Here is a 23,297-nt window from a genome sequence, read left to right as displayed (position 1 = left end):
TGTTTTCTCTTTTCATATTTAATGGACACACGCTTCATTCAATTATTTAAACCATATTGTCTAGCCAAGGTTAATACATTTCAAAATTTTCATTTCGAAGTACAAGACTCGTATAACACGTAACTAATAATATGTTATTGGTTTTCTCAAATAGGTGCCAGTAGTTTATTTTACTTGTGAGTAAAGTTTAAAAAATATTGTAATGTTTCAAGGAAGATAAATTACACACGGTTCTTTTCTTTTCCATGCGTTTCGTAGTAACATTTTTTTCGATTTAGGGTACACTTTCTCACTGTTTGAGATGTTTTCTTTTATTAGGATAAAAAATTGATTTCATTGATGAAACATTGATGGTATTAATTTCATTTTAGATAATAAGAATAAAGCAAAAAGAAAAAAGAACAATGCAGTGAGAGCAGAAATAAAGATATGATATTTTTTTTTAATACATATATTTATAGAGATTTGAAACATACTCAGGTAATTAAAAATATTTATTTCTATAAAGTTACTATTTTTGCGTATAGTAAATATATATTGCAGTGTACATATTTAAGTCATACGAATCTACGAAAGGTTTAAAAAGGAAACTCAGGATGATTCCTTACTCCCTTAAAAAATTCAAAATCACAAATTCTACCAGATTCACCAAGATCGAGATTTTTTAATTTCTGCATGTCCTCTGGTTTAAGTTTCCAATCGAATAGTTCTTTATTTTCCTTAATTCTTTGAGGGTTTGTACTTTTAGGGATAACTACGATTTCGTTTTGTACAATGAATCGCAATAAAATTTGTGCAGGTGATTTTTTGTACTCTTTTGCTATTTTTAGTACTACATCGTTTTGTAACATATCTGGGATTTTTTCCGTTTTATTTAGTAATTTAACAAGACTGCGCGAACCAAGCGGCGAATAGGCTGTTATAAAGATGTTTTCCTCTTTACAATACTTTACCTGTAAAATATTATTTTATTTTGTGTCAAATAATTTCGTAATAAAAAGAGTGTGTTTAAAGAAAAAAGCATCATACCAGTTCTTTCTGTTGGAAAAAAACATGTAATTCAATTTGCAGCATTGATACTTTTACTTTTGCATTTTTTAAAATTCGTTTGATTTGAGGGATATTAAAATTTGATAGCCCAATTGCTTTAGCTCGTCCGCATTCTACTTGTTTCTCCATTTCAGCCCAAACTTTTACATGATCTGTACTAAGATCAAGTAATATTTGTCCATTTTCATCCTTAGGATGTAAATCTTCCCCAACTTTCTTAAAACCGAATGGAGTGTGAACCAAATATAGATCTACATATTCTAACTGCAAATCTTTTAAAGATCTTTTTATCCATGTTTCAACATCTTCTGGTCTATTTCCGACACAAGGAAGCTACAAGTGTAAAAAATAATTTTTACTGATCCTTTATGTCTCAATATTATTTTTAACAATTTCGTTAATATTTTCTCCATCCAATTATATTACAATAAATATTTTCATGTAAATACGACGTTAGATATATAGCTGATATTACCTTCGTAACAATGAAAATGTCAGATCGTTTAATTCTTCCAGAATCAAACCATTTTTTAAGAACGTGACCAATTACTTTTTCATTTTCATATACTGGTGCTGTATCGATATGTCTGTATCCTGCCTCTAAAGCAATGTTCAGTGCGTCCTGTAATTCTTCTTCACTTGCCTAAAACATTATAACATGCTTTTTAAATCATTAGGAAATATAACTTTGTAGGAGAAGTATTTTTTTATTAATTAAATTATATATAGCATTTAAGCGTGATAATACCTAAGATGCAGAAATAACTAATTATCAAGAACCGAATCCCACTTATGAGATAGAAATTCATTAATAATTATTTTCCTTTCCCGCGATAACTGTTTAAATGAAATTATACAATTTGTAAAAAAGATAACTAAAACAATATTGATGTATTTATGTTCAATTTACATTTTAAAATGTAGTCAAAAGAACTAAAGCTAGTATATTCTTGTACATAATTGTTATTAAAAATATTGAATATTCAAACTACTTATAAATATGATTTCAAAGGTTTGTATGCTATTACGTCACGGTTGAATGTTTCTGGGCAATCGCTATTTCATATAGTATGTACCACGGCTATGTACATAAAGAGATATGTATATAGTATTCCATATAAAAAACTAAACGTTACCTTCGTTTTTCAGAGAAACATTACAGATATAAGAAATTGCATATGTACTATTGTATTGATTTTAAGATACTATAAAACCTTTTTCTCTATCATTTTTTATACATATTTGTAAAAAGACGCTAGTAGTAATACGAATATCCTGTGTATGGGTAGATATTTTATATTGTTTTTAAGTCCTTGTAATAATTTGTTTATTAAAAGATCGGAATATCATATATGTTTGTATCTATTTCCTCGACAGTTTTCAGTCAACGTAAATGTACGGTCACTTTAATTAAAATAAAACGTCGAATCGGTATTTAGATAAATAATTTAAGTAATTTATGTATTTTGATAATGTGATCATTATGAAAATGGTGTTCGACAAAGCTGTATCATGCATGCGCACAACTATCATTTGTGTTCTATCTAGTGTTCTGTCAGACATGTATGACTAAACTAAATATTTCCTGTAAAAGTTGTGTTCTTGCATTTTATTTAAATTTTATGTAAAAAGTGATCTTTCTTTCTTTCTAAGACACGAACTAATCAAGATTATAACTGTGTAAAAGAAATATGTAACCTGTTACTAGGTATAGTATTATTACGTTTTACTTATTCTTTTAACAAAATTAATATAAATATTAGTAGACTATTTTTACAGCTTATTCTAACTATTGCTATAAAAATATTGGAGATTAAGAGAAATAAAGCTTTTAAAATTGAATGTATAAATTAGCGATACTTGTGCTTTAGAATGTGAGGTTAGAAACTATACTAATTATATGTATATATAACTTATGAGCACTTTTATCGAAGTTCCTACAGTGTAATAAGTTGAAATTATGTAGTTATTAATAATAAATATTTAATAAAAACTATATGTTACTGGTCTTAATTTTAAATTAAATCTATGCATATGAACATACTATAACATGTGAGATTATTTAATTGCATGGCGATATATATATTTTTTATTTTAATTAAAGTTGTATGTATAGTTATTTGTATTCTATCTTTCTTAAGGCATTTGTGAATATAATTTTGATATTCCTTTTTTAATCAAAGATATGTGGGACATCAAAAAGATATAAAATATTCAGTAACCCAAATAATTTTGTCAAGATACATGTGTAAATCAACTCTTCATTCTTTTGTTATATATATTGATATGTCATATTAAAAATTTATGATTGTATTAGAAATTTTTATTACCATATTAGGATAATGATATATTTTGATCCACATTTTCATAATTAAATAGAAAACATTTGCTATTACTATTATATTCTTGAAAAAAATATTACACTTTAAATCAAGCAAGTTGATACATAGATCTATGTTAAATCTTCATTTACACAATTAATTTATATAATACCACAATACACATATACAGTCATGAATACACAATAAATTGTTGTATCTTTATTATTGTAATGCTTTATACAATAATAACATGACATAGGTACTATTCGAATTAACAGTTTCCATAGTTTTGAGATTAAATCTTCATATATGTAATTTGTAATCAAACTTTTCTCACTCAAAGAATAGTAGATTTTATAAAATTTGATATTAAATAGAGGAATTATTACATAGGATTGTAAATTAATGAAATTAAATTTACAGACTGTAAAAGAAGTATTTCATTAAGAATAAAATTATATACAACGTTTAAAAATTAATCGTAGCGAATGGTAAGAAAGTATATCTGTACATTTTAATATTTGATACATTAACGTTTGTGTTTGAGTATTTAACGACAGTATTGTATAAAAAATAATTTTCTTTACAAAAACTTTTTATTTTATAACAAGTTTACCTGCCATGTACCAAAACCGACTATTGGCATTAAGTGTCCATTCGGAAGCAAAATAGTGCCGTTCTCCATTGCTTGTGTACAGTAGCAACTTTGTAGAATAACTGAATAACTGTAATACCGATTCCAGTTTCTTAAAACTATCTTGACTTTCTCTTTAAGCATGTGTACACAATCGTATACAACCTTGATCAGGCAGGCATGCAGTAATTGCGGCATTTTCCATTCTTTATTAGTTTTAACTTTCAAGGTTAATTGTTTATGTAATCATTCTTAAAAGAAATGTATTAGCATTTTTACATACATATCGAACACTGTATGTTATAATTAATTCTGGTAACGATAAAACAATATAAGTCATAAGGCAACATAACGAATAATTGAGAAAACAGTGAAATTCGACTTTTTTCTCTTTTTTCTCTTATTAATCAAAATTATCCAGATTTAAAGTTCATGACAGAAATGATGTAATGTTATGAATTTTAGGTAATGTCTGTTTACTGCAGGTGATCTGGAGATATTACAGAACAAAACATAAATTAAAACGATAAGTGATTTTATAATGTATCGATGTGTAAATTGTGGAGCTGAGGTGGAAGAGCTTTATAGGAGATACTGTCCAAGTGTTCTAAAGCTTTTAAAATGTGTATGTCATATATTATATAAATTTATTTTTTATAGAAATCAAAAATTAGTTTCATTTCTCGAAATAATTGCATACGAAAATTGTTTTATAAATAAATGAATGAATATAGTAGCCAATTTTTTATTTTATATCATATTTCACTTATTTACAAATAATACACAGTTTTACAGAATAATGTTCCAAAATTAAATTTATGTAAGAAAATTACAGTTGCTAGATAACATAAGAATAAATAACGAAACATTTAAAGTTTTACTGTCGAATATATTATTGATCATGTCCCTTGATAATCGCGGACTCCTTTACGTGGAAAAACAACGCGCATTCTTCAGAGTAGCCATATCAACTGAACCAAGTAAAAGCATATATTATTGTCTGATGATCCGTCTGTATTATGGCAGGAAAACGGGTACGGATTTTATCGATATTCGTGGTTAATTGAGTTTCAATAAATTAATACAACCTATTTAATTGCATTTATTTTCTCGCTCAGTTTACTTGTGTTCCAAGCAACAAAAACGATTATTCCTATAACAAATATTCCTTATGTTCTTTATCACTACGTTAGTTTCTATTATTGTTCGTATGATTGTACTCTTTATAAGAACTTCTTTTTAAATTTCGGTTTATGTAGTTTATTCAGACGAAGAGAATTGGATGTACTGCTTCGGCGATTCGACCTCAGACAAAGGTATTAAATGATGAGCAGCTTTTTCGTAATTATATATAGTCATCGATATGTGATACTTAACGGAACTTCTGCAATCTAAGATTTAAAGTGCATCTACAAGACTCATACAGCTCTGGACGTGGCTGGCTAAACCAATTGATTGCTTAATGTATTAATTCATAATTTACTGCAAATAAGTGCAGCGTTAGTTGACCGGTAGCTTGAAATAATATCTGACCAACTGTCAAAGGAGGTAGAATTCTAGGAAAAGCCGAGTGTTTTTCTTCTCCGTTAAGTGAGAATGAGATAAAGATACCTGACACGAAATATCGAGGTTAAAATAAATATGTTAGGTGCCTCTCTACGGAGTCGCTTCCAAGAACTGATAGAGATAATGGCCATCAGCTAACACGGCAAACTCTCAGTCAGCTAACGCGGCACTACTACATATCATTCCTATGAAGTATGTAAGTATTCATATAACGTGCAATAGGTTTGAAGCGGATACGAAGTGAATGAAACACCCGGAAAAATTATGCTTTGGTGAAGAATTAACATCAAGTGATAACAAGAACAAAATTTATTGAACTTTCAGTTACTGCGGTTATTGATAACTTGATAGTTCGTGATGACATCTCCTTCTGGTAATAATACAAGCATAGCAGATCGGCTAGATATCCTAGAAAAATTAGAAGATGGCATGACTGTGAGTAGTATTGCCTGTGAATATGGACTCAGTAACAGAACAATACGACGATACCGGCAGCACTCGAAGGCGATTCGCAACTTCGCGGCGAATCCAAAGTACCGGGAAATGAAGAGACAACGGATACCTATATATACCGATTTGGAGTCCAAATTGTATCGTTGGTTTCAGCAAAGAAAGTTGTTAGGAGACTGTTTAACAGATAATATTTTAATAAATAAAGCTAAAGAAATAGAGACAGAGTTTCCCAGTACCTCGAATTTTAAAGCAAGTCGGGGTTGGCTACAGAACTGGAAGAAAAAATATGATATTGGCAAGAACACGACAGATCCGAATGAAATCGCCGCGAATAATTTTATACGTGAATTTTTACAAATACTAGTAAAAGAAGATATAAACGAAGAAGATGTGTATAACATGGACGAGACTAGTTTACTTTGGAAAGCACTTCCGTGGAAGACATTAGTTCACGAGGAAAAATATCTGATCATAAAAGGAGAAAACAGAAAAACAGACATAGTAACTGTGGCATTTTGTGCAAACACTAGCGGTACACACAAATTGCCATTACTCTTTGTAAATAAATTCGCAAATCCCCGAGCATTGAAACATTGTAAGGATAAGTTACCGGTGGTATATAAAAGTCATTGTAATGCTTGGGTTAACGAAGATATTTTTCGAGAATGGTATACTAATCATTTTAAGCAAAGTGTGAAAGAGCGCCAATTACAGGAACAACGTAAAGGAAAAGTAATATTGCTCGTTGACAATTTCAAGGCACACAAACTTGAAAAAAAGGAACTGGATGATGGCCACTTTATGTTAATATTTTTACCACCGAATACGTCCTCGTTGATCCAACCTATGGACCGAGGCGTAATTACTCAATGTAAAAAGATATTTCGGCTTGAACTACTTCGTCGGGTATGTTGTACGTTTAATACTTCGTTTAAAATAATATTTATAATAATGCAATTTTCTCATATATATTTCTTCTTCATAGGTACTCCAGTATAACGACGGACTTACACAGTTTTATGCTGATTACGATATTAAGGATTGCATCGATTACATTAGCGAAGCATGGAATAATGTTACACCACAAAACATTCGTAGTTGCTGGGTGAAAATTCTTAACAGACAGTTTGAATTTAATAATATTAAAACAGAAAATCCTACGGTCACCGATGAACAGAATGCAGAGCAATCTATCGACGTGATGTCTGCTGAAGAAATAACAGAGTGGATTTCCGGATGCGAACAGGCGGAAATCATTCCAGAGGAAACTGCAATTTTGAAACAAATTTGCAAATTTGAATCATCTCCTTCTTTGATAGAAGACGAAGAAATTGATCGTCTATTGTATAATTTAAGGATGCTGAGTAAAATCGAACCAGAAATTGAAGCCGATGCAAAACGAATAATAGATCATTTTAACAAAAAGCAAGAAAGATAATATTGTCCCTGTTATTGTTATCATTATTTTTACACCAGCGATGTACCATTTAAATCGTACGTAATACATGGCCTATCGTCAGAAGACTACTTCGATATAACTATTGTTATAAACGTTTAATCATAGCTTACAAATTTCCAAGCTATGTGACGTATTAGATATAATATATACATAACACAAAAGTATGTTTTTTGTATTCAAGTATGTGTATCATATTTGTAGATATTTATTAAGCAAATACCAAATAATTTTAGTATTCGTGATAACTTACGTTATTACTTATTCCTGTTGCCATGTTTTCTGCACTTCTATTTTTAAATCTTTACATTTGTTTCCATATCTTTTTTGTATTTTGTTATTGATTTCGTAATAAAGTGTTCATAATAAAATTACATATAACATTCTTTTCTTATTATAACTTGACAAATAAACCTCATCAGACATTTGTGTACATGAACTTTTCTTATTGGTTTAATGTTCAAAATCAATACTCCAAGTTTTTCTAAAGTTACTATTTTGGAACTTTATACTGTAAAATAACTTCTATTATAAAAAAAAATTATTTCTTGCTTCTAAATGGTTAATAATTTATTTTTATTCATTTCAGGGAACATGTGATCTCTTGGCAGATAAATATATTGAATACGATCCAGTAATAATCTTGGTTGATTTAATATTGCTTAAAAGACAAGCATACAGGCATTTGCTTCACAATTGTGATATAACGCCGTGTTGGAAACTAGTAATAATTTTGTGGCTTATTGAATCTTTCCGAAATTTCTTTCTATGTAACAATAGCAATCAGTATGTTCAATATTGGAAGATATTTCAACCTAATTTTAATGGAAAATGTAGTGTCTATCTAATATTATTCAACACTGCTTTTGCTCTCGCTACTTTTGTCTTCGCCGTAATTTTCTGTACTAAAGTGAAGTGGTATTTTTACCCAACTAATTCAAACAAATGTAGTGTGATACAGTTAATGAAAGCTTTAATCATTGGTGGATCTGGAAAATTATTAGGACTGTTAGAAATTACATGGGGACATGTTTTTCTAACACCCCATTACTTGCTTATATTGGGATATACTCTTCTTTGCTTACTTACTAGCTATTCAGGTAAGAAATTTCATATAGTTTATATTATATTTTATTTATTTGTTACGTATGAATCTTCTAGGATGTGGTGATTAAGTTAAAACACCTTTCGGTGCTAAGTTGATGAATGCTTCACGCATATAGCGGTTAAACTCATCCTATTACTATAATCGTATAACCATACTTATAATTATAATAAATTATTTATAGTTATTATTAATATATCTATATGTTATATAATTTCAGTGGCAACCAACAATAGAAGACTGGAATCTTTAGTAATTTTGGGAATAGGCATAGTGGTTTACAATTGCACACCTAATTTTTCCTTCACGATGTTTGAAGTTTTAAAATTAGTATAATTATTTATTTTTAATTGAATTTGATTTTGTAATCCTGTTTGGTATAATATAACATTAAACTAAACTAAATAAATATATTTGTAATATACATGTATTTAACATTCCTTAAGAGGTATGATACTCCATCCAAGAACTAATCTATCAAAACCACAAGAGAATAAGTTACAGACCCCCCCGCTATCTTCAGCCCAGGCTACAGACGAGACCATTCTCTGGTGACCCTGAAATCAAAATCAAGTTTAAAGTATTTTTATTTTTATATTCTCAGTATAAAATACAAATTCTTTTTTTAAATTCACCGTGAAATTTTAAGTCTAAATTATCACAAGATATGCAAAGAAAGATTAAAGTAACGATACTATAGGACATAAGGTGAAATTTTTACTTACCTGTCTGCTAGTTCTAGGCAATCTAGCTAATCGTTGACCGTTAAGATCAAATAATCTAATTTGTCTATTATCATGTGGAATTGCAACGATGCTAGTGCTTGATACGGCTAATCGGTTAGCGGCACTGTCACCTCGAATTGTAGCTAAAGGACTTCGTATATTTCGTAATTCCCATACTTTTACACTTCGATCATCCGAGCCGGAAACGATTTTATCTTCACGCGTGAAAACCGCTGATGTCACAGTCCTGTATTTTAAAATATGTAGTGTTTAAGAACATTTCATTTTATACCATGATTCATCAGATTTAACAAATTCATCATCAATTATTACTTACTCAGTATGTGCTTGGAAAACGGAAACCGAATGAATGGGCTCCCTAAAATCCCACAGACGAAAAGTACTGTCCTTACTCGAAGTAACGCAAAGTCGTTGCGTATGATGAGTTGATACATGAGAAAGTTCTTGATCGTGCCCACATAATGTGTGAATAATTTCTCCAGTTTCTACGTCATAAAGATTTGCAGTTCTATCCCAAGAAGCAGTGACTATCTGCTCTGCATCGGGTAACCAATCTGCAGCCATCACGACACCCGTATGTCCTAATAACTCTCGTATTGGAGTTCTGTAATATTTTACAAAGTATAAATATATACTGAAATGTGGATTTCCTATTTAGAACTATGTAAGAACAACTCTTTGTATTGTAATAACTTTCATTCATTAAAGTGTAATTTAGATCAAAAATTTAATTGAATGATAAGGAAATTTAAATTGGCTTTCCATAAATATTACCTTAGTGTAGGCGGTTCTTCTTGTTCCTCATTCAAAGCAATCACACCACTAAGATTTCTATCAGAACTCAACCCTGAAAGGTCTTCAGATGAATTCTGTCTTTTAGGTAAATCCCAATCTACAGCAGCTTGCCACACATGAGCAGTATTATCTCCGCTTGATGTGAGTGCCAACTCTTTGGTAGGATGAAAACGTACGGAGTTAACAGAGCCAGAATGACCTATAAATTAAATGAGAAATATTCTATTTATCAAATAACAAAATTATTATTTTTTGTATAATGTGTACTTTATAGAACTTATTATACTATAAATATTACCACCTAATGACAAAATCTGCAATCACTTAGTTGCCAACCCAATACTAATGGAAATATTTTTGTATAGTTCGTAAATACTAATAAAATATATAAGAATACGTAAAACTGTAACTTAAAGAAAAACAAACCAATATACTGCAATAAACAACGCCCACTGTCCATAGCCCAAACTCTAGCACTGTGATCAGCAGAAGCTGTAGCAATAATTTGACCTGCTCTTCCAACAGAAACTTCCCAAACACCGTCCCGATGCCCAAAATATTCTCTTTGCATACTACATGTCATAGTTGGTGTTTTAAAACTGGAAACTATTTTACTAGTTTGTGCTTTTAACTTATTAGAAGTTGTTTTTGTTTTTGGTGCTGAATTCCCTGCCATAGCTGTAAACAACATATATATTTTTAATATTTGAACATAAATGAAAAAGAATGAGATAACTTTCCAATTCTCCCTTGCTCTTAATTATTTACATTCTTACATTTTTGTTTGGAAAGACTTTTTGTATCTGGAAAGTCTGCAACATCTCCAAGAGGTAAGCTCCGTTCTCCAGAACCATAACACTCTCTTTCAAGCCTCTCATTAAGAGTATCTATCTTCTCTTGTACTAAATTGAGATGTTTGGAAACATATATATTAATAAGATTATACTTTTTTTTAGCAACATAAAGTTAATAAGTAAAATTTACTAAAAATTATTTTAATCATCTTATTTGACATTGCTTATTTATATTCTTAAAAGCCTCAATTATAAAGATATTTTTTAAATTATATAAAAAGTAATAGATAAAAGCTTTCTATATTTCATTATAAAAACTAATATTCATAGCATATAACATATAAAAATATCAATATTTTCATACATCCCAAATTTTCTGTGTAAAGAATCTCAAATTCTTTTTCTATTTGTTGAAATAATTCAAAAAGTCGACATCGTAAAGCTGGTGGAAGTATATTATCATCAGGGTCTGTACGAAAAGCTGCATAGTGAAGTGCAGTTGGTTGCAATGGAGTAGATCCACTTTGTGATTGCAATTCTGTATCTGTACTACTTTGTACTCTTGGAATAGAAATCCGTTTGATTTTCCCAGCACTTTTATTTCCACTAGTCATAGATGGTTCTCCAGGCATCTTTGACTCTGAAATATTATACATTCAAAATGATGTACTTATGATATATTATCTTTGTTTATATTATGTGATTATAAGATTATATTTAATAATTTTAGCTCTGCAAAGCAATATATTTTAAATATTAAAATTTATTTTAAAATGTATAATATAATAAAATTGTAGGAATACGTGTAATACTTATAATATAATAATTTTCATTATTACACATACTAACCACTTAATAAGTACTCACTGTGCATATACATATATTATTTCCTTCCTTCTTATATTTATATTTATGTAAACACATATCACTGTATAATATGGTACAATAATTATATTTTCTACATTTATATTTCTTTAAGTACTTTAGATAGCTTCGTTTAGAAATACAATAACAACAACAATGTATTTAACTAAATTACAATTAATACATTGAAATTGCAATATGTGTATAACATATCATGTGTACATACATAAACGCACATATTTCAAAGATTTGTGAATTTATTGGAAATATTTAAAATAGGATAAGTACTGTCTTACAATAGTTTTAAAATAATAGATATTTATAACATCCAGATGGTTAACTAGATTTTTCTTACCATGGAATACTACTTCGCGGTTGCAGGCTTCGTCAGTACTTGTTTAAAGATAATCTAAATTACAATGTCTAAACTAAAATATTTGGGAGCTATTACCAAATCTAATAAAAATATGGGAACACGATTTATACATAATGCAAAATAAGATTAAATGACAAATTCAGTTGTGAATTGATTTCGAGTATACCATACTTACATAGGGTATAAGGTCAATATATACAGAACAAATCTAAATATAATAAAACCACAACTAAATTAAGAAAAAATTTATTAGAATTAAAAAAATAGAATAAGGAACTGTACATAAATGCATAAATATAGCACTACGAGTTCAACTGTATCAAGTTCAAATTACAGAAAAAAAACTTGTATGTATAATTACTAATAATACTTTCTACTCGCGTAATACACATATATAGAGCCGTAAAAATGTAAAGTGAATGTAAAATGTAAAAAATGTTTTAAACTGTTACAAAGGTGTACTAAAACAATCTTTTAACTTTTTGTTGGCTTGTTCTTGCAATTGTAACTCTAAATCTTTTATTGTGTATGATCAAAATGAAATCACAGATTTTGAAATAGTGAAAGTATTTTAATTTTGTTTTCGTAACAAATGTATGTTTTTATTACATCGCATAATGTTAAATTTCTTCGAAAAGTTCAATATTTTACATATCTTTGTGTTAATACAGATAAAGTATTTTCGTGTTTTTCAGCACTCAGAGGATTTGATATTTGTATTCATATGTATGTACATATGTATAATTTGATATTCGTTTATATCGTGAGATTTATTGTATCCTGAGATGTATTAAATACTAATTAAAATGATCTTTTTCGTATATTTTATTGTAAATAAATGCATTTATATTTTGTAAATCGAATTTTAGTATTTTTCTTTAATATATATTCTCTCCTTTCATTTGAGGTTATATATCATTCTTTTATTTGAGGTTATATGTCATTTTTTAATTGATTGCATTAGACTTAGTAATAATATACATTTTGTAATTCTTTTAATATTTTGTTTTATATAATACTCATACTTTTTTTTGGAATATCTCAAATAATGTAATTATAAACATAATAAATCTTTGTAAAAAATATTAATTGTATTCTTTAATAATTATATGCTAAGTATTGTAATTTTTTGTAACTTTTAATACATCTTCTAATAATATAATATTCGTTTCGTTATTATATAAAACTATAAGATCATGTCAAGTGTGGATAAAAAGAAAACACAAGAAACTTTAGAGAAAGAAGAACTTCAGTTGCTCAGCAAGGCGGTAAATATATTTACTTTAATTATCTGATTTAATAAATAAATTATATTTGTTAATAATCTGATAAATAAACTATCAATCAATTAAGCTACGTATATTTTTCTTAGATTAAAATATGGAAATTTTATGATTATGTTGCTTTTTTTATATCACTTCACTACTTTGCATTATGTTCTAATATTTAAGTCATAGTTAATGACAAAAAATATACAATTCCTTGTTGAAAGGAACCATTATAATAGTATATGGTATAAATATTTTATTCTAAGTAACATATTTTTGTTAGGAATTGATAGAAAAGATAATAAAATTGGAAGAAGAAAATAAACAACTGAAAGCAGCGAAAAATAAAATAAAAGAAAAATCAAAAAATAAAGATATTCATAAATCACAAAAACCATTTGATTTTTCAAAGTATGTAAATCTATATAACTATAAAAATAAATATTATGATAAAGAAACTATTTATTTCAATATAAACTATTTTAATTTTAGGTGTAATAAGAGACATATTCTTTTAAAATTCTATTATCTTGGATGGAATTATAACGGTTATGTTGTACAAGAAAGCACTGATAATACAATCGAGGAGCATTTGTTTGAAGCATTAATAAAAAGTTGTTGTATAGAGTCACGTGAAACATCAAATTATCATAGATGTGGGAGAACTGACAAAGGTGTCAGTTCATTTTCACAAGTAATTTCCATAGATTTAAGGAGTAAATTAAATCCAGAGGATCAATGTAAATTAGAAGATGAGCTTCCATATTGTAAAATATTAAATAGGCTGCTCCCTTCTAACATAAGATGTATCGCATGGTGCCCAGCATCTAGTAATTTTTCAGCAAGATTTAACTGTAAATTTCGAACCTACAAGTACTTTTTCCCAAGAGGAAATTTAAATATAGATTCAATGGATAAAGCTGTTAAATATACTATAGGAGAGCATGATTTTCGAAATATCTGTAAAATGGATGTTGCCAATGGTGTTACTAATTATCAAAGAAAAGTTATTGATGCAAAAGTATGTCTGTATCGTCGAGATTTTAGAAATATTTCAGGTAATTATTGCGTTTGATCTAAACATATGTAATTAAGCAATATTATATTTATTTATATATTTATAGTATATTAAGAATGCATTGAATCTGATTGTAAATTTCTTTTAAAATAGCATTACTATTAGTACAAATTTTTGGCATTAAATATCGGAGTAGTAAGTGTAACAATTGCGATGTTATGTGCTTTTTCTATCTTTTGTACATACATGTTATTTTGTTATAATAGTGATTTTTATTTAAAAGATTTTTTAAAAATTATAAACAAAAATTTGCTCTATTGCGATTTTTTATAATATATTTATTTATTCGTTAGTGTACTACGTTTGTTTATGTATTGTAAAATATTGTATGTTATATGTTTCTTTGTAGGATATGACGTGTGTCAATTGATTATAACAAGTCAAGCATTTTTATGGCATCAAATTCGTTGCCTAATGGGTGTTTTGTTTCTTATTGGTCAAGGAAACGAGAAACCGGAAATTATTTTAGAGCTTCTAGATATTGAAAAATGTCCTAGGAAACCACAATATAATTTAGCTCATGAAATACCATTAAATCTTTGGTATTGCGAGTACGACACGATGGAGTGGTATATCGATAAGGATGAATTAATAAATACAATAAAATTTTTACAAAGAGATTGGACTTTGAACACAGTAAAGTACGTAGTAAAGTACTCTAATAAATTACGTACTTTAATAAACCAAAGTACATAAATATGATCTTATAAACGTTTTCAGAAAAAATATAAATTACACCTGTTTTACCGCGTGAATTACATACGTCTCATGTACATACCATTTAGACCAGATATTTTAAAATGTTTTATACAGTATTATTTTTTACTATGTATATCTTATTTTGAATATTATTTATATTTTTTATTTCGATTTTTACAATCTCATACGTGCATATTATGATTCTAAAATCGTCGATATAAACAGAACGAATGTGATTTCTCGTGTAAAATGAGATTCTCCCTCATTAAGAATTAAAACATTTATCTATTTTTAACCCGGAAAAGGTTATAGATAATTGCTCTGTCAATTTATATTTTTTTATAAATAAAAATAATGCAATTTCGATTTTAACAGATCAGTTATGATTGAAAATATGTTAACGGATTTAGAAGATACAACGGATTGTAAAGATATGCTTTTTCAAAGTGATTGTCTATTACTTGGTATACAACCTAGAGTGTATCAACGTTTAATGAAACGACCTACTTGTGGTTAGTATACAAATCCGTTAATATTCTTTTACCAATTTTTTGCAAGGAGATAATCATATTAAACGTACAATTGATTTTCAGAAAGCTTAGAAAGTAAAATAAAACATTACGAAAGTAAGAAAAAGAAGAAAGAAGACCCAGACAATAGCGACGATAAGTAAATGTATCAGTCCTTTTTTAATAATAAAAGATTTTAATTTTGTTAATTTATTATACATACTTTATGGCTCATAGTGACCTTCTTATACTTCCAGCCTTGTTCAATCCTTTCTCATCTCTAAACACGCATTGAACACACTATACACACTAAAAATATATACGAAATACAACCTGCTTGTGATATGCCTTAGGTTGTTCTAATACTGGCAGCACACTTTCATTCAAAGTACATTAAAATGGCGGCAAAAAATTGTACATCAACTTTTAAGGCGTCACTGTAAAGTAAACGCCTCAATTCCGTGATCAAATTCATATCGACTTATAAAAATAGATTTCGAGAAGCAATGTCGTCCCGTATCAATGGCAAAATGAATCAAAGCTGTTATACAAAAGCATTTTGTAGCTTAAAGACCTTAGTATCTTTAATTAGTTTCGTATAATTGCATTTCATCTATATATTATTAAATTAAAGTTTTAGTTATTGCTCGATTAATTTCTATTTAAAGCTTTTTCTCAAAATTATTTCTCAATTCATTTATCTGTATGCGGACTCCTATTGATAGAATAAGAAATTTTTAGCTAAAATGAAAAAAATCTCAGTTCACAGACAAATGCAATTTTACTGGAACTATTTTACGTTTAATACATTCCATTAAATCGTACAGATTCGATTCAATATTGTTTATCGTTAATTTACCCCGTAGTAGGAAGAATCTCCTATTTCTTCTTATATTTTATGAAATCAAAAGGATTAGAAACTAATATGCTTTCGATAAAAACCACAAAATCTATTTTACAAAATTGATCGCATCAGTCTGACTGCAGCTGTAGCTTTGTTTTGGTTTCTGCTTCGATCCATAGACCCGGAGGAACATGCGCTTTTGCGTCTCCCGGCTTCATACTTGCGCTCTTTAGCATCAGTCTGCCCGAGTTTGCGTTCTGTTGCTTCCTTGCTGCTTGCCTTTAGCATGGCCATGAAAAATAGAACGTGTAAACTAATGAAAGATCCCTAATTCGTTTTAAAATGATTAGACGATCACGAAAATTAATTTGACGAGTGCCAGTTTATATGAGCTGCCGAACATTGTCATCTAGAAAGGTATATCTCTTACTCTGTTTTATTTTGCATGATTATTTGCTTATTTATTTACTAAGTTCAATGTTCTCCGTGGTATATTGTCATTTTTACCGCTTGTTATTCATTTTTTTATTTACGTAAGTCATTCTTCTTAGGATGATACCACATACACTCATTTTCTGTTGTTTGAAAATATTTAAGATTTTATACCAATGCACAACTGGATCTTCACTTTAGTTTTTCAAAATTGGACTTGAACAATTTGTAAAAAGAAATTTTTATGTATATATATATAGTGCATAATTGCACTAAATTGATTAGTTTCTTTATTTATTCAATACAGATGTTGTTAAACAAGCAGGTGGACCGTATATACATAGAGATCCTTTTTATCTTTTGTATGTCGAGTGTCATAAAATGCTATAGCGTACCATGTACGTTCAACACCATGTGTATGTGTTGGATTCAAGACGATGAAGATTTCACGAAGATGGATATCAATTGCATAGGAATACCATTTGCCAGATTTCCAGGTAGGTTTATCATATTTTACAAACTCAATTTTACTGAATCATCACGTTTGAAAGTTATAGAGATGGATAAAGCTACGGGTACGGACTTATAACTATAACTATAATTATTTTACGTACAACGAGGCAATAATCGTCAGCTTTGATAGCTTAAAAACTATGAAAATACAGAACAAAAGAAAAATTTCTGTAATAAAAATTACATTGCACAGAAGTCATTGTCTTCTTTTTCTTTTAACGAAGAAACTATTTAATATTAATGAAAGAAAGAAATTTTTTAGACCTATTTTCATCTTTTAAGGTGCAATGCTATATTTCTTGCTTTGTTTTTAAATATTAGCTTTTACGACGAATACAATAATTTATTCACTGAATCATTCAAGATTGGATGGTCCTTCGTGCTTTCGTATTTTACACACAAAATCCATATTTAAATTAAAAAAGATACATTTAATGATAGATGTCTCCGTAAGTTACGTGGCTCAGTTGGATGTAGTTGGATCTGGGATCCAGGCGTTGGACAACGACGCACTTACGAGTTCAGTCGGTGTCGAAGCTTTGGGATTAATGAGCAATCGATTGTCCAACATTGGTGATAAATCCTTTTCGTAAGTTAGTATGACGGAAGATAATGAAATTATATGTTTTCGATGTTTGTATTGTTTTGTTTCATCTGTTAAATGTAATATTTTGTAACAAGATAAGAGAATAATAATTTGTAAGTATCTAATTGTTATATCTTCAAGAGGTGCATGTGATGCCTCATTTAAGGGAATATATGTTATTAGAGGTATTGCGGATAGTTTACGTTCACTGGATCTCAGTTACAATGCCTTGGAGGACGTGCCATTTAAGGTTTTTCGCGACCTGAAGAAACTAAACTGGCTCAACATGCACAGGTAAAAATGTAGAGGAAATTCGACAAAGGTTCTAATTAATTCAATAATAGAATCAATCTATCAAATCATAAAACTGTATAATTATAACAGAAAAGTTGTATTTCTAGCAATCATTTAACATCGCTGGATGGTGACTGGGGACACTCGAAGGATGCACTAACAAACGCCTTCTTTGGAGATAATTCAATCATCGAGATACCAAAAATATTCAACACGTTCGAATCCCTGGCTTGGTTGAATCTCGACAACAATAACATCGAGGAACTATTGGAAGACAGTCTACCTCCCAATATACACACTCTAAGTCTCAACAGCAACCTTTTAAAATCCTTTCCATCCTCCTTGAAATCCTTAAGACATCTCACGTGGTTGTATCTGAGAGGCAACGACTTTAAAAGCCTTGAACTGCCCGATTTTCAAAGTTCAAATTTAGAACTGGTCGACGTCAGCGAAAATTGCATCGAATGGATTGGTACACTAAGCCTGACCAACCGAACCTTGAAGATTAAAGATTTCAATCTGGACAGCAATAAGTTAACATCGTTAACTGCTGGTATTTTTGATGGTCTCGAGACTAAAAGGATTCACTTGTCCTCGAATACGATCAAGAACGTTGACGATGACGCTTTCCGAGGGCTTGAGGATATGCTGGAATATCTGAACCTGGAGAATAACGATCTTTCCAGTGTTCCTGCAGCAGTTAGTCGATTGAAGAAGTTGTCGTACCTGTATCTTGCTAATAACGATATAAGGAACATATCTGGCGATGCATTTTATGAGTTTGCAGAGAATTTACGGGCGCTTTCGTTGGCTACGAATAGCTTGGATGCTGTACCAGTCGCGGCTGTAACCAGGTGCCTTGCTTCTTTAATTCGTGTCTGCACTTGACTGTTCGATGTTTAGAGTTCATCCTGTTTTGCGATTTGGTAGCAAGAATTGCTCAATATTGGAGAACTGAGAGATCGATATACAGTTGTAAATAATCTTTACGCTATTTAATATCCATATTTAATGGTACGATGTTTTACGAAATAGGTGCCAGAGGTTACTCCATCTTAATCTCGGCTACAACAAAATCTCTCATATTCAGCCGGGTGACTTCGAATGGGCAGAGGATCTTGAAATTCTCTTGCTTAGAAACAATATCTTGACGAAACTGAAAGACGAAACGTTCAAAGGAGCAAGTAAGCTTCAGTTTAGATCTCCTTCTGTCGCAACTATTTGGTTTATTACCATATATTATCATAAAATCATAGGATAAGTTGATAATACGATCTTAAATAATTTTGATCATGAGATTCAATGGTCAGTTTTCAATTTTACATTTAAATATATTTCCCATTTGTACTTGTTTTATTCTTCTATATAATATTTAGTCATTTTATATAACATTTTACAGCTTGTTTATTTTATGGTAATGCCGTACATAGAAAAAGATGAGTAAGGAGGAAATGCCAATCTCTCGATCACTTTCAGGGAAGCTGAAAGAGCTCAGTTTGTCTTTCAACCACTTAACGGAGCTCGACGACGATTGCTTCGTTGGTATCGAGGAGAGCCTCGACATTCTCGAGTTGAGCTTCGCTTTCGCGACCGACGTGTTCCCTCAACGGGCACTCAGGCCCCTTTCGAATTTACTGTGGCTCGTTTTGGATAACAACAACTTTCAGACAATCGAGGCGACCGCGTTTTATTCCTTCCAGCGATTACGCTACATCAACCTGGAATCGAATCGACTTCACTATCTGCCTGAACGAATATTTCTGTCCAGCGTCCATCCCGAGCTTCGAGATGTGAAGCTCGGTTACAATTTCCTCGAAGCCATTCCAGACTTCAGCTTTCACAATCTGACCGAATTGAGATCGCTGGATCTGACCGGGAATAGAATAAAGATTCTTAATTCCGATTCCATTATGGATTGCCCGGAATTGGTGACGCTATCATTGGCTTACAATCGGATCACTAAAATGGAGAAAAATGCATTTTACGGTCTGCCTAGCTTGCGTTTCCTTCATTTGGAGTTCAACAAATTGGTGATGCTAGATCTGGACGCGATCGCGGAAATCGGCGGGCCAGATTTTGCCCTCAACGTTTCATATAACGCGATTTCGACCATAAATTCTGGAAGCTTCACGAATAATTTGACGAGATTGGATTTGAGTTTCAATAATATCAGTCATTTGCCGGCGGACACGTTTTATGGAACACCGGAGTTGAAAAGTTTGGATCTGCAGAGTAATTTCATCGTTGTTCTTGAATCAGGTAAAACAATATTTTGCTATATCGTTATTATCCAGTTCCTTGACTGTAATGAAACATCGTTAATGCATCGTTGATTGGTCTTTTTGTTCTTTATTTGTAATATGATGCATCTTACCAATCAAAATTTCATTAACTTTTTATTAATAGCAAATTTTTCTAGGCACCTTTACGTTGAGACACTTGGAAACGCTAAATCTACGAAACAACAAGATAGAAAGCTTACGGAAACAATCTTTCCACGGTTTAGAATTACTGCAACAGTTAGATTTAAGTGGAAATCAGATCACTCAACTATCCACCGAGCAATTCCGTAATCTAAAGAATTTACGAATCCTGAATTTGTCTGGGAATAAAATAAGATCCCTACTAAGAGACGTTTTCGAAGGGACAAAATTGGAGATTCTTGACCTAAGTAAGAATAAATTCACCGTGGTACCGTCGCCATCTTTTCTCGAGGTTGGCTATACCTTACGGGATCTTAATTTAGCGGACAATTTTGTGGATCACCTAGACTCGACTGCTTTCCCAACTTCGCAATTGGTTTCTTTAAATTTGGCGCATAACAGGCTAACCATCCTGCCAGACAATTCGTTTGTTTCTTTGGGAAAACTTCTAAGCCTCAATGTATCTCAAAATATTCTTCAAGCGAATTTTAAGGAACTCTTTCATTACTTGCCTGGGTTAAGGCAGTTGTATTTGGCTAATTGCGGTCTTAGAGACATACCTCTTCTTCCACTGACGAATTTAAACGTCTTAGATCTGTCTTTTAATCATATACACTCGACGTCTGACAAGCAGTTCCAGTATTTGAAGGATTTGAAGATCCTGTGGTTGGTGAACGATTCGTTGACTTCTATGCCCAATGTGAAATTAAGTCTGTTGAGAGAACTTGATGTGTCTGGCAATCCAATAGAGGTGAGTTCTTTGATCGTATTTCTGTCGATTTATACAATATTTTCATTTTTGTTTAAAAGTTTTGAAGAATAGCAAGAGATAATATTTTAAACTTTGAAACTTATTTTCTATAGACAAATAAAATTTTGTCTACTGTCTTTATAACTAAATGAATGTGTTTTATGTGTTTAAAAAATTGTCAAAAAATATTCGCTAATAAAATTAAAAATTTAGGAACTGACGAAAGAGAGCTTCCTGGGTTACCCAAGATTGGAGAAACTGAATCTAAGAAACCTGAATAAAACCAGATCGGTGGACAAAGATTGCCTTCGCGTCTTAAAATATCTGAAACATCTTCGGATTCAAACGTGGCCTGAAGCGGATGGATTTCATCTCCGACATCTGTTAACTGGATTACCATTAAGAACCGTGGAGATTCAAGTAACAGAACATTTGCTGAAACATCAGATACAAAACGCTTTCACAAAGCAGCTCAGAGAATTGACTATTTCGGGAAGTGATCTCGAGGTAATTTCCTCAGAAGCGTTCTCTACTATTGAAGGTGGTGAATTGATATTAAGGATCAGGGATACTCGAGTCCGGAGACTGCAGTCCGATATGTTTCTTTCTTTGACGAAGAGACTCTCTCAATTGACGTTGGACTTGAGGAACAATCATATCAACGAACTTAGTCCTTCGGTTATTTATGGGAATCTTTCGTGGGAGAGCGTTGGCACCAATATGGTTGCTGGTACGTGAAGCAATTAAATTATTTAATATTTACGGCTTAAAAAATGCAGGCTGATCTTTGGTTTGCACAATACGTTCATACAAGTGTGTATTGTACTCGATACAAACAAATTTTGATTAATAAGTTTCTCTTTCTTGAAAATTACGCGACACATATGTAGTATATGCATATGTATATAATGAAGAAAATGTAATTAGAACTCTTATATTTAAAGAAAAAGAAAATACAACTGTGTCATTGTTTTTCAGGCGGTTTACAGGTATCTGGAAATCCTCTTGAATGCGATTGCGAGATCGCTTGGCTCAGCTTATGGTTACGAAGATGGCTACGAGAGTCTCGTCAGATCCATACAGCTTCTCAATCGGATGCTCGACAGCTGAGAACGATCGCTGGAAGAGCTGTCTGTACGGAAACCACGCCGTCATATTCGTCTGACAAAGTTCTATTAACTTTAGGGACCCCTCACACTGCCTGTCAAGCCTCTGCTCTTAGCTCTGGTAACTACGAAAGACTAGCTACCACTTGGCTGGCTATAGTGGATATCATTCTCCTAACGATAATCGCGCCTACTAAATCGTTTATTTTATATTAAAACGAAGAGGTTATTATGGTTTTACCATCTCCCACATATTTTATTTCAACATGTACATCATAAGGGAATCAAATATATTTAATTCTTATATTTAAATAAATATAGGAATTAAAATATAGTTTTTTTCATAGTGGTTTTTGAATAATTACAGAGGAGAAATTTATGAGTGGCAAAGTGTTAAATTTATATTTACAAAAATATGTAAATATGTTGTGTTAAATAATTTGATTTAATTTAACAGCGTTGATGTGACTTAAATATTAATGTAAGAAAAGTATGCGCACAAATGATGTTACCTTTACTAATGGTAAGTTTAATACTAGCTGTTTGTTTAACATGTTACTATTTATGTTTGAAAAATAAAGGATTTTTATAGTAAGACTGTATAGGTGGTTGTTACAAACTGATTTCATAATTT

General features: G+C 30.5%; 6 protein-coding genes across 19 annotated transcripts; 4 read left to right on the top strand and 2 right to left on the bottom strand.

Moving 5' to 3' along the window:
• Positions 1-435: 435 nt before the first annotated feature.
• Positions 436-8,070, bottom strand: LOC100740670 (1,5-anhydro-D-fructose reductase). Of its 2 annotated transcripts, none has more exons than XM_033323069.1 (4): positions 7,734-8,070; positions 1,526-1,693; positions 1,030-1,383; positions 436-953 (listed from the first exon to the last, which is right to left on the bottom strand). In XM_033323069.1, the coding sequence occupies exons 1-4, from the start codon at positions 7,755-7,757 to the stop codon at positions 579-581; spliced, it is 921 nt and encodes a 306-aa protein (XP_033178960.1). In that variant the 5' UTR covers positions 7,758-8,070; the 3' UTR covers positions 436-578. The 2 variants fall into 2 exon arrangements, with proteins under 2 accessions (XP_033178960.1, XP_003492634.2); XM_003492586.4 differs by lacking the exon at positions 7,734-8,070 and adding an exon at positions 3,988-4,277.
• Positions 2,326-9,052, top strand: LOC100740790 (protein ARV1). 3 transcript variants are annotated; one of them, XM_024370439.2, is made up of 4 exons: positions 2,326-2,758; positions 4,471-4,630; positions 8,070-8,580; positions 8,806-9,052. In XM_024370439.2, the coding sequence occupies exons 2-4, from the start codon at positions 4,547-4,549 to the stop codon at positions 8,919-8,921; spliced, it is 711 nt and encodes a 236-aa protein (XP_024226207.1). In that variant the 5' UTR covers positions 2,326-2,758; positions 4,471-4,546; the 3' UTR covers positions 8,922-9,052. The 3 variants fall into 3 exon arrangements, with proteins under 3 accessions (XP_024226207.1, XP_024226208.1, XP_033178961.1); XM_024370440.2 differs by lacking the exon at positions 2,326-2,758 and having other exon boundaries at positions 4,370-4,630; XM_033323070.1 differs by lacking the exons at positions 2,326-2,758; positions 4,471-4,630 and adding an exon at positions 7,927-7,993.
• LOC117151102 (jerky protein homolog-like) lies at positions 4,736-7,846 on the top strand. 2 transcript variants are annotated; one of them, XM_012390332.3, is made up of 3 exons: positions 4,736-5,321; positions 5,896-6,930; positions 7,010-7,846. In XM_012390332.3, exons 2-3 carry the CDS (start codon positions 5,929-5,931, stop codon positions 7,460-7,462), a joined length of 1,455 nt encoding a protein of 484 aa, XP_012245755.1. In that variant the 5' UTR covers positions 4,736-5,321; positions 5,896-5,928; the 3' UTR covers positions 7,463-7,846. The 2 variants fall into 2 exon arrangements, with proteins under 2 accessions (XP_012245755.1, XP_033178959.1); XM_033323068.1 differs by having other exon boundaries at positions 4,736-5,767.
• On the bottom strand, positions 8,971-16,711 carry LOC100740431 (WD repeat-containing protein 37). 8 transcript variants are annotated; one of them, XM_033323066.1, is made up of 9 exons: positions 16,574-16,592; positions 15,938-16,023; positions 11,285-11,560; positions 10,903-11,028; positions 10,553-10,804; positions 10,106-10,325; positions 9,648-9,935; positions 9,311-9,557; positions 8,971-9,142 (listed from the first exon to the last, which is right to left on the bottom strand). In XM_033323066.1, exons 3-9 carry the CDS (start codon positions 11,550-11,552, stop codon positions 9,017-9,019), a joined length of 1,527 nt encoding a protein of 508 aa, XP_033178957.1. In that variant the 5' UTR covers positions 11,553-11,560; positions 15,938-16,023; positions 16,574-16,592; the 3' UTR covers positions 8,971-9,016. The 8 variants fall into 8 exon arrangements, with proteins under 8 accessions (XP_033178957.1, XP_033178956.1, XP_012245745.1 ...); XM_033323065.1 differs by lacking the exon at positions 16,574-16,592 and adding an exon at positions 11,770-11,848 and having other exon boundaries at positions 15,938-16,564; XM_012390322.3 differs by lacking the exons at positions 15,938-16,023; positions 16,574-16,592 and adding exons at positions 11,770-11,848; positions 12,140-12,347.
• On the top strand, positions 13,357-15,927 carry LOC100740552 (tRNA pseudouridine(38/39) synthase). The gene is made up of 6 exons (XM_003492585.3): positions 13,357-13,428; positions 13,712-13,839; positions 13,921-14,486; positions 14,856-15,147; positions 15,581-15,717; positions 15,799-15,927. The coding sequence occupies exons 1-6, from the start codon at positions 13,357-13,359 to the stop codon at positions 15,876-15,878; spliced, it is 1,275 nt and encodes a 424-aa protein (XP_003492633.1). The 3' UTR covers positions 15,879-15,927.
• Positions 15,793-23,265, top strand: LOC100740308 (chaoptin). 3 transcript variants are annotated; one of them, XM_033323062.1, is made up of 10 exons: positions 15,793-15,880; positions 17,298-17,487; positions 17,945-18,092; positions 18,273-18,383; positions 18,491-19,237; positions 19,419-19,567; positions 19,860-20,642; positions 20,803-21,557; positions 21,771-22,287; positions 22,536-23,265. In XM_033323062.1, exons 2-10 carry the CDS (start codon positions 17,298-17,300, stop codon positions 22,877-22,879), a joined length of 3,744 nt encoding a protein of 1,247 aa, XP_033178953.1. In that variant the 5' UTR covers positions 15,793-15,880; the 3' UTR covers positions 22,880-23,265. The 3 variants fall into 3 exon arrangements, with proteins under 3 accessions (XP_033178953.1, XP_003492631.1, XP_033178954.1); XM_003492583.4 differs by lacking the exon at positions 15,793-15,880 and adding an exon at positions 16,801-16,975; XM_033323063.1 differs by lacking the exons at positions 15,793-15,880; positions 17,298-17,487 and having other exon boundaries at positions 17,956-18,096.
• The last annotated feature ends 32 nt before the right edge of the window (positions 23,266-23,297 follow it).

Source organism: Bombus impatiens, unplaced genomic scaffold (assembly GCF_000188095.3).
Source record: "Bombus impatiens unplaced genomic scaffold, BIMP_2.2 scf_0765, whole genome shotgun sequence".
NCBI lineage: Eukaryota > Metazoa > Arthropoda > Insecta > Hymenoptera > Apidae > Bombus > Bombus impatiens.
This window is presented reverse-complemented; position numbering and strand designations above follow the sequence as displayed.